The 9,981-nt window shown below is 41.4% G+C and overlaps 1 protein-coding gene across 1 annotated transcript; it reads left to right on the top strand.

The window, feature by feature from the left end:
- The first annotated feature begins 2,176 nt into the window (after positions 1–2,176).
- Positions 2,177–9,036, top strand: hepacama (hepatic and glial cell adhesion molecule a). Its single transcript, XM_037268005.1, has 7 exons — positions 2,177–2,593; positions 4,907–5,254; positions 5,780–6,061; positions 6,376–6,466; positions 6,566–6,633; positions 6,971–7,041; positions 7,127–9,036. The coding sequence occupies exons 1-7, from the start codon at positions 2,503–2,505 to the stop codon at positions 7,490–7,492; spliced, it is 1,317 nt and encodes a 438-aa protein (XP_037123900.1). The 5' UTR covers positions 2,177–2,502; the 3' UTR covers positions 7,493–9,036.
- Positions 9,037–9,981: the final 945 nt, after the last annotated feature.

Raw genomic sequence — 9,981 nt, 5'->3', positions numbered from 1 at the left:
TAGATCACATTTCATTTTTTTTATGGCATTTTATATGTTTTATGATTTCCCAACATGGACCTCAATCCTTACTTACCTGATATCCGTTGCACAGAAAACACTCCAAAAAATGTGTGCAGGTATTTTTTTAATCCAATAGCAATCATCACAGCGGTATTTGAATAATACAATTTGGATTTTGACCACTGTTATGTGGACAATTCGCCTCTAAAGATGTTTTTCCTTTTGCCAGAAATATTCAAAAAGTCTGTCTTTAAGATTGAATAGAAATGTGAAGTATCAGATATTGGTATTGGTTGCTTGGTATCGGTATCGCCAAGTACTAAAGAGAAGTCCTAATCTAAGGTTTCTAAAATTGTCCCGGGATGTATTCTTTTCTACTTTATGACTTCCCACTGTCATTGTCTTTCCCCCCCCGACAAAACCACTGGAGCTTTTTTTGACCCTGATAACAAACAACTGTTCTGTCGGTGTTCTGACATACTTAAACTCCACTCGCCCGTTTCTGTTTTTAGAGGCAGGAGGATCGGGGACAGTAGAGAGCAATGACACATTGCAACGACGGCCCCGTCCTGGCCTGGATGTGCAAAGAGAGAAGTGGGAAAGGCTAAGCAACGTAGCAAGCAAGTATGGACGGCTGGCACAAGCTGGCTAAGTTGGTTTACAGGCGCACCAATTTACCACCGTTTTTGTTTCCTCCTTCAACAAAAAATTAGCTTAAATGAACAATTTGAGGATGTGTTGTTTTTGTCTTTTTTTTCGTGAACTTTAGCACTTCTTCAGCTGTCTTCATCAGTGTGTACAGATGTATTTGAGCCAAAATTGACAAGCATGAACTTGTGAAACTTGTGCTAGTTTTAGATGATCTGTGAAGATGAATGCCCTTGAAATATATAGCAGGGCTTCTCTTTTGGATGGTCAGTGTATGAACCTCGTTTGCATCGGCAGTAGACCTCTGTGGCTTAAATTATTGTGCATTGTTTTTATGACGTGCTTGTATCTTAATATTTAACTCGCTTGCTAAATTCATTAAAGGGTGAAAAAAGATTCTCTAAAAAATCCGCTTGGAGTAGCTTCTACTTCTTTTCTGTTTGTCGAATCGTACAGGCACGAAGCTACCGAGTTCCATGTTGTCACCAGGCTCATAAATAACCATCCTGTTCTTTATTGCATATGGCAGTTCAAATTAAACACTAATATTTCTGCTCGGCTTACCGAGCCAGTCTCCCGTTATGAGAAATGAGCGTGAACATCTTCAGCGTCCCTTTGCTCCCACTCAGCCTGCCCACGCACATCTGAGCCACAGCACAGCGCATATACATTCTCACACAGGCAAAAAAAACCACACACACACAAAATTGTCCCGTGCACTTTTGCAAACAGGCTTTATTTTTGAATTTTTTTTTTTTAAATCTTTTTCTCAGTCTGCTTTTAATTCCAGAACTGAACTTATCATCAAATACAGGAAATTGATCTCAATCTTAAAGTGCACCAAAGTGGTTTGAAGTCACCGTGGAAATTGTGTAATGAGCCCCACTTTACTAATCAGGACAAATAAAAAAAGAAATCTAGGTTTTACATCAAATTCCGACTTGTGAACTGCGTGGGTGACAAAACATCAAGTGGTGTCAGACTATGTGACAATGGGTCCTCTCACGGCGCTCCTGCTTCCCCTCCTTTTGACTGCAAAGAGTCATCCTTGAGTTGGAGTGTGCCACGAGATGAGAGGATGAGGGGCGACGAGGTGGGCGGAGCTTAGGGGAATGGACTTTGATGGCTGACTACACACGAGTGTGTTCTCACATTGCCCGCTTTTGAGTTTTCAATCATGTTGTTGCTGCTTTATAAAATTCCCCTTTGTAGGCGGGCACTGCAATTTTTTTACAAGATGGAGAAATGTACTTGCAGTATTAATCATTTAGTCTAGAAAAAATGGTACAATAAATAGTCTGGACAGAATTAGTGTCACGTGAAAAAAAAATGTTGCATTTCAATTAAATTGAATAGAAGAAATAAAGCAATATGTCCTTATACCTCCTCCAACAGGATTTGATTGCAAGCCTGGTTGCTAAGTAACCATTTTTGAATTTACCAAGCTGGCTCCAGTTAGGCTGAATCGAAGCTTAAAGAGGCAAGTTGTTTTTTTTCCAACAAATGAGGACCTCGAGTGCGCCATTCAAGTACAGTTGCACACTTTTCAACAGCAATTCTTTGCAAGTTCATTTATATTTTCAACTCGTATTTTTCAAAAACCTTTTCAACACTCTTGTTGCTTTTATGGTGTGAAAGAGGGCAGCTCATCCATACTATGTCTCTGTCACACACACACACACACACACAGTTGGGCTGTTGTTGACTATGACTGGGGGTGCCGAGAGGAGAGAGTGGGGCTCAGTGTGTCCAGGAAGAGGCCAGTGTTGCAGTGCAGTGGCGAGAGAGACGTGCCCAGTGTGGTTAAACCATGCTCACTAAGTGGGAGAACGCCTCTGCCCAGGACACAAGATGAAGGCGGGGAGGAAGACAGGCCACAGTCTCTCTACTGACGTTCCTGCACTCCTCACCCTGCTCGGCCTCCTCCTTCTACTCTTCACAGGTGTGTCCTAACCTTTTACTTTTTAAAATGTTGACATGTATGAGCTCCTGGTAACATCTTTTGGACTGTTGCTGATTATGTAGTGTGATGTTTCTCTCCCCGTGGTGGTTGCACGACAGTTTATTTGATAGCCCTTTTAATTATAAACAGTTAAGGGCAACACAGAGGTGATTTAGGCATTTTATTACCTCCACCAAGTGCAAAAGAAAGAGGTTGTGATGACTGTTCATTGGTTTGTTTACGAGCGGTATCGATGTTGTAATTGACTTCTCCATAATCAGCACCAACCTTTTAAATCCTATGATACACACGAAGGTGGGCGAGATGCGGGGTACACCCTGGAAGGGTTGCCAGCCAATTGCAAGGCACTAACCCATTTAAAGTTAGGGAGAATATGTGTAAAGGTGCAGTACAGGTGTATACTTTTGTGGGTTTGCGCTCAGTGGAGCCATTATGGTCTACAGAATCCAATACAATTGATTTTTGTCAGTGAACCAGGAAGTAGCCTGCTAAGCTAAATCTATTTATTCATTTATTTAATTGATTAATTAATTTTATATTTAAAATTTTATTTTATTTTTACTGGAGGAACCAGGAAGTAATCTGCTAACATAGTGATAGAGAAACACATTTGACAATGTTTTTTTTTTTTCTCTCACTGTTTTAAATAGTTAACCTCTGTGTGCTACTAATTGGCATTTTTACTTTGTGACTGTGATTCTGTTCAAATGTTGTTGAGCGCAGCAAAAAAGTTCAAACCAGCGAGCTGGACCTATCGTGCTAAGAGCTCTTGTGCCTAGCTCCAACTTCACCGCTGACAAAGACTTTCTCTCTGGCTCCCAGTTTCTCTCGCTCACTCTTTTCAAGGGAGCTCCAACAATCGTGCCCTTTGTCTTATCGCCTAGACAACCCCTGTCCGACGGCCAAAGAGGTTGCCATGACGAAGAGGCGATGCCCTGCTAACTGCGTGGCTGCACAGAATTAGTCAACAGTGCAGAATATTTCTCTCACTTTTTATTCTCTCACTCTCTCGTTCCCTGTTGTCTTGCTCACATCACAGTGGGACTCCCCCCAAGACAGCCGGCCAAGAGCCAATGTTTGGACTTGTGTCCACTTAGGGAGAAGCTGTCTCCACAGGGAACATATGTGCTATGCTGTTTTGCTTACCAAGACAAAGCTTCCCTATAAAGATCTCATGGAAGGATGAGGGAAATCAAAATTAGTATTTTACATGTTGGGGAGGATGTCCTGCAGCTTCTGTGAAGCGGATTACTGATCAAGATGTGAAAAGCCTGAGCACAGTGTGGGCAATTTTTTTTGTTTTGTTTGTGTGCAGAGCACACAGTGAGCACACTAATGGCTGCATTTAAGGTGCCTATGCAAAGAATTTGGACTCATTAAATTGCCATCAAAGGGAGGAAAAAACAAGAAGCTAAAATCGTGGCAACTCAGTGAAAGCAAGGAAAATATTTAACTCAATCTATTGTATTTTACTTTTTGTTTTGTAATGTTTTGTGCACGTTTCAAGCATGGACAAAATAATGTAAGATAAGATGAAAAGACTTAACTATTCTTGATTGGCTCACTTCCTGGTTCAAGAAGCCCAACAGGACCATACCAATTTTCATTTTTGGAAGTGGGACAATTTAACCATTAAGAAAAGCTACCTTAGCTAGCAGGCCACTATTACGAAAAGAGAGCTTAGCTAGAAGGCTACTTTCCGATTCATGAAGGAATTTTAAAAAGTGAGGAAGAAGAATAGGACTGTACCATTTGCCAAATAAATTTTGTCTGTAAATGGATCAAAAATTGCATCAATGCAGGGCTCCAGTCTGTGGTGCAAAAGAAGCCTCTAAATAAGCAGGCCCGTCATGATGAAAAATGCACCGTATCGTCTGCCTTTAACAATGGAGACACTTTGACACTTCGGAGCGAAAAGAAGCCTGAACGTAAATAATGGAAGTCCAGGAGAACTAATTTGGCCTGAATTTCATTAGCGGTGCCAGTTTCATGCTGACTCGCTGTCACATGATTGTGACTTACTGCGACGTTTCAGAAGAAATGAACCACTTTAACATTGTTAGTGTTTTTTTTTTTTTCAGTCTGCAAATCTAACTACTGCTGTTAGTGGGTGACTTATTCCAAGGGAGTGTCCTCCATGCTTTGTTTGGCTCAAGTCACTTGAGACTTGACTTGACTTGCTATATATATAAGATCTTGAAACTCTTTTAAAACCTGAAAGTTAAAACTTCAGACGTACCCCAAGAGAGTTACTCGTTTTGACTCTTCATCCAACCTCTCTATTGGCCCCAGGTGAGGTGTCGGGGGTGAATGTGACGAGCCAAACCCAAGTGGTGAGGGGCATCGTGGGCAAAGAAGCTCTGCTGTCCGTCAGCTACTCCAGCAGCAGCGTGGACAAGCCGGTAATCAAGTGGCAGGTGAAGAGGGACAAAGTGAAGCCCGTCACCGTGGTGCAGTCCATCGGTATCGACATCATCGGGAACCTTAGGCCGGAGTACCGGAACCGCATCCTGGTGTTCGAGAACGGCTCGCTGCTGCTTCACAACCTGCAGCTGTCGGACGAAGGATTGTACGAGGTGGAGATCTCCATCACGGATGACACCTTCACGGGGGAGCACTATATTGAGCTGACTGTGGATGGTGAGTACTTCTCTCTTCGATGGACATGTTGAACCGTGCCAGGAACTGTCAGATGCTCGTAGTATTGTGAGCAGGCATGTTGTCCAGCCTTAAGTTCTTCTGCTACGAATCTCACCTTTTTTTGAGTCGTCTGCAGTTTATAATCACTGCAAAATACACTGATAGAGATAAATAATCCCGGATGCATAAATACAATTAAAAAAGAAGTTATTTTGATACTTGACTAATCTCTCGATTATTTTTGCCGATTAATCGGTGAAGTGGATTGTTTCTATCCCTTTATAAATTATCTGTCAGAAATCCGGCAAAAATGGTCTACATTGTTTCCAAAGTAAAAGTTGATGTTTGAAACTTTTTTGTTTTGAGGCTGTTTTTACAAGGTCCAATATTAATCACTAAAGATCAGATAGAAAATGTATAGCTGGAGTATAAAGTACAAGTTCGATTGAATTGAAATTTCTTCAAACATGTCTTTCTGTATACATGAGCCTCCTATCTCAAGCGCATCTATACTGTCGTCCTCAGTTCCAGTTTCCAAGCCCTACATCCAGATGGTGGCGTCATCTGTCCTCGAGTACAGCGAGCACTTCAACTTGCACTGTTCCCACGACAATGGCACCAAGCCCGTGTACGCTTGGCTGAAGGCAGGCAAGGTGCAGGCCAACGACTCCCGCCTGCTGCTCTCGCACGACCAAAAGGTGTTGACCATCGCCCGTGTCCTCATGTCGGACGACGACATCTACACCTGCATGGTGGAGAACGCCGTCAGCAGCATGAGGAGCACGCCCGTCAAGCTCACTGTCTACAGTAGGTGGCATCATACACCACCGGGGTTCCAGTATGTATTCAGATGTTGTTTTCAGTTGCATGCCAAAGCAATTATTCCATCTCAGTGAGCCGCACAGAGGCATGCCTGCCTCTCAAACAATGTTGGCATGAAAAAGGCATGAATGGACTATTATTTGGTGGGGGGGGAGGAAAAACTGCAAGCAGTGTGAGAATAAATCAATAAATAAATAATATGCATATGTATATATGTGTTTATATGTATAAGGATATTTATATTATTTTTTTTATATTTCTTTTTTTGTCTTCATCTCAACCGTCTGCATCTGGTTCAGGACGGAGCTCGCTGTACATCATCCTGTCCACCGGAGGCATTTTCCTTCTCATCACCCTGGTGACCGTGTGTGCCTGCTGGAAGCCTTCCAAGTAAGAACCCGTCTTTTTTTGTGTCCCGTCTAATTTACCTCGCTTTGGTCTGGCTGTCGCATAAACATGCAAGTTGTTTTTTTGGTTTTTTTTTTGTAGAAAGAAGCATAGACCCGTCCCGCAGCGAGCCCCCATCTACATGGAACAGGGAGAAAATGGCCATGATAGTAAGCAAAGATTTATTTTTGCACAATGCTTTATTATTTTTGGCAATACAAATATTTGAGCTACCATTTTATGTTCTGGATTATATTTAGCAATGATCTTGTCATCTTAGTTTATTTAGGTTATTTCATTTTTTTGAGATATTTTGTTTGTAAATTTGAATGCTCACGCAATACTGATTTTACCATTCGCCCTAATTTATAGCTATGTCGTTTCAGAAAGAAAATGGATGTAATGCATTTCAGTTCCATAACCTTGTATAATTTTTGATATTTTAAAAAAAAAATTGTGTTGCACAATTATTGTATTGCTGTTTTTTTTTTTTTGTCTCTATTGCAGTCGACGTCGTCCCCAAACCAACCACCCTCGGTCGAAGGAGTCCCATGCCTCTGTATGTACTCAATGAAGATGTAAGTGAGATCTCATTTACATGAATATAAAACAATAAATATTGTAAAACACTGACAAGATCAACTCTTCACTCTCATCTTCCAGGAGACTCTTGAGCGTTTGGAAGAAAGCGCTTGCAATGCCTACAGCCAATCAGAATTGAATTTCCCCGCAAGCTACGTCCCGGTCCTCCCCACCCATGGCCACAGAACTGAGCCGCCCATCTGGACCACGCCGCGCAGGTACTCGCGCAGCCCATCCCCGCTTGCACAGCTTCTCCCGCAAGTCTCGACAGGACCTCCACTAAGCCCCGCACGCTCGCCAGCCCACTCGCCCTGTTCGTCTCCGCGCAGTTTTAGCCCCATTCGAAAAGTTCGGCCTCCTGTCGGAATCCCAAACATTCGTCTTCCCGTGGAGCCGGAGAGTCCCGCGACCAGCGAGGAGACGCAGCAGGGTTCGCCCCAGCAGTGACGTCACGCCTTGCGTTTACTTGCCAGCAATTCCTTCTGTGGCCATCAGCAATACTTGTGTAGCCTTTTGATGACATCCCGTAATATAAAAGTATTTTCATAGGTTACATGTACCGAACTATGCAGAGCGCACCTTTTTTAATGTTTTACTCGTTTCACTGGGAATATCTGATGAGTAGCTTGGGTATCTACACATTTTTTTTTATCATTTAAATCTCAGATTAAATTAGAAATCTACAATATTTTGTACTTTGAGTTATTTTTTTAAATATATGTATATCCATATTTGTTTACGTTAATACCGTCCTAGGCCTAATACAGTTTTTTTTTTGTTTTGTTTTTTTAAAAAGCTGTTATGGCCTTTTAGTCCATAAGATGTCCCCATCACATTGCATTCTCTCAACTCCCAGGCAGTGGACTTCATTTATCATGTCCATTTAACTGCTGGGTTTTGGACTCAAAGTATATAGTAGTTCCTAAAATAAACATAGAATTAGGTGAATTAAAATGGCTGCCTAATTAACATGAAGAGGCTTTAATTCAATTATAGCGATTTGCAGTGATTAAAGGGCACCGTGCAATCATGCAACCTCCAATCAATTGGCTCTCAATGTGACCATTCATGATTTCCTTCTATTTGAAGACCTGTTGTGTGTGTTTTGCGTATGATATAATTATTTGTTGAGAAGGCCAGAATTAGAAACAGCTCTTATAGTATGACGCTGTTTCAGTATCTTGTGATATTAAAAAAAATCGACCAAGATAAATCATTTCAAAACTAAAGCCCTAAGAAAATGCAATCGATTTTTTTATTTTTGTCATCTTCTCAAGAGGGGAAATAAAAATAACTCAAATGTGATTGCACAAGTGTCCACAACCTCATAAATGGGGATGTGTTTAGAGTAAACAAATGATATTCATGTTAAACTGGGGGCTATCCCAAACCTGTCACCATTTTAAGTGCCTTTGATTAATAAGAAATAAAGTTCAGATCTTCTAGTAAGCTTTTCCTCACGTTATTGCATGATTTTAAGCAGACCTATTGTAGAAGAGCGGATGCTGTTATCGGAAATGTATCTCGCACCAGTTTTGTCGAATCATCCGATGGAGAGCACAAAAACACGCTCAAACACACCAAAAACAGAAGCGTCCTATTATCAGGATAATTTCCCTTCCCCTCAGATGTCCGTCCAGCTGCACAGCGAGGCCTTTTGTCATTGAAATCGCTATCATTTCATTGGCACCTTTTATCCTGAAATGTGTCTAAAGGTGTGATGCATCCTTTGGATTACACAACACTGTTTGTTTTGATGTGGACTCCCTTCTCTACGAATAAAAGCTTCTGGATACACAGTCAAGCCAAGTAGAAATGTGGATATATCGTATAAAAAATATTCACAGAAGATAGGGACTAGATTAGTCAATAAATCAATAATGCTAGTTAGCTAGCCATAACTTAGCGGCTAATGCGGAACCGAAAATATGAAAAGGTCAACTGTAATCACTTTTTAGATTGACAAAAACACGATGTACTTTTCACATTTATTGCAGCATCTCTTCCATTGCGTAGCACTTGTATTGAGATATAGGGAGTGGGATTCAGCGATGCTAATTAGCCTCGAGGGACATGGATACCGCATGACGCTCTCCATCTCTAATTAATGACCTCCTACACGTTGGTTGGTGGAGCGTTTTCACTCAAGCCCTGTTGATGTGGAATTCCCCAGACGAGGGGAGGGGGTGACAGTATTGTCGGAAAACTCTTATCTGGCTTTTGTCAGTGACTGTAGGTCAAGATTTTAATAATTGGCAGTGGGCAGGTGGAGACTGGTTGGTAAAATGGCGGGTAAAATGACTCATATTTACACTGGCATACATATGTGGAAAATATATGTGCTTAATAGATTTTATTTTTGACAATATTGTTTTAATGCATGTATAAAAGATCCACTGAAATGTTTGTCAGTGTTTTGAAGATTTTTTGTGGGGAAGGTAGTAAAGAACATCTCAAATCTTTTTGTGGGTGTGGAGGAGAAATCAAGGGGGCGGGGTTTATACATAACATATATATGTATTATGTTTTTAATTGTGCTATCCATACGGAACTTCAAATAAAACCCACAATCAAGGATTTTCATCACTACTTCAACACTCCACCGATTATCAGGCCATGCCATCCCCTCGTGATCACCCGACTACAAAATAGCACCAAAAATAAATCTCTTCAAGTGCCTGCGTGGCTTCAACTCATCTGACCAAACCATCTGGTGTGCCTCCTCTCAAGAAGCAAGTCAGCGCATGAGTGGACAAGGGCACGAGAAGGCAAGCACAGAAGAATCATCATGTGCCTATTTGTGATGTGTGTTAATAAAAAAAAGGTCACAAGAGTCAGCAGTAGGGAGGATAACCCACAAAATAACCCCATTTGTGTTGGTTGGTCCCGTTTTGACCCGTAATTGAGTTATTCTTGACCCAGAGTAAATTAATGGT

The sequence above is a fragment of the Syngnathus acus genome, chromosome 13 (assembly GCF_901709675.1).
Source record: "Syngnathus acus chromosome 13, fSynAcu1.2, whole genome shotgun sequence".
Taxonomy (NCBI): domain Eukaryota; kingdom Metazoa; phylum Chordata; class Actinopteri; order Syngnathiformes; family Syngnathidae; genus Syngnathus; species Syngnathus acus.
The sequence above is the reverse complement of the archived record's forward strand: the minus strand, read 5'-3'. Positions and strand labels throughout refer to the sequence as shown.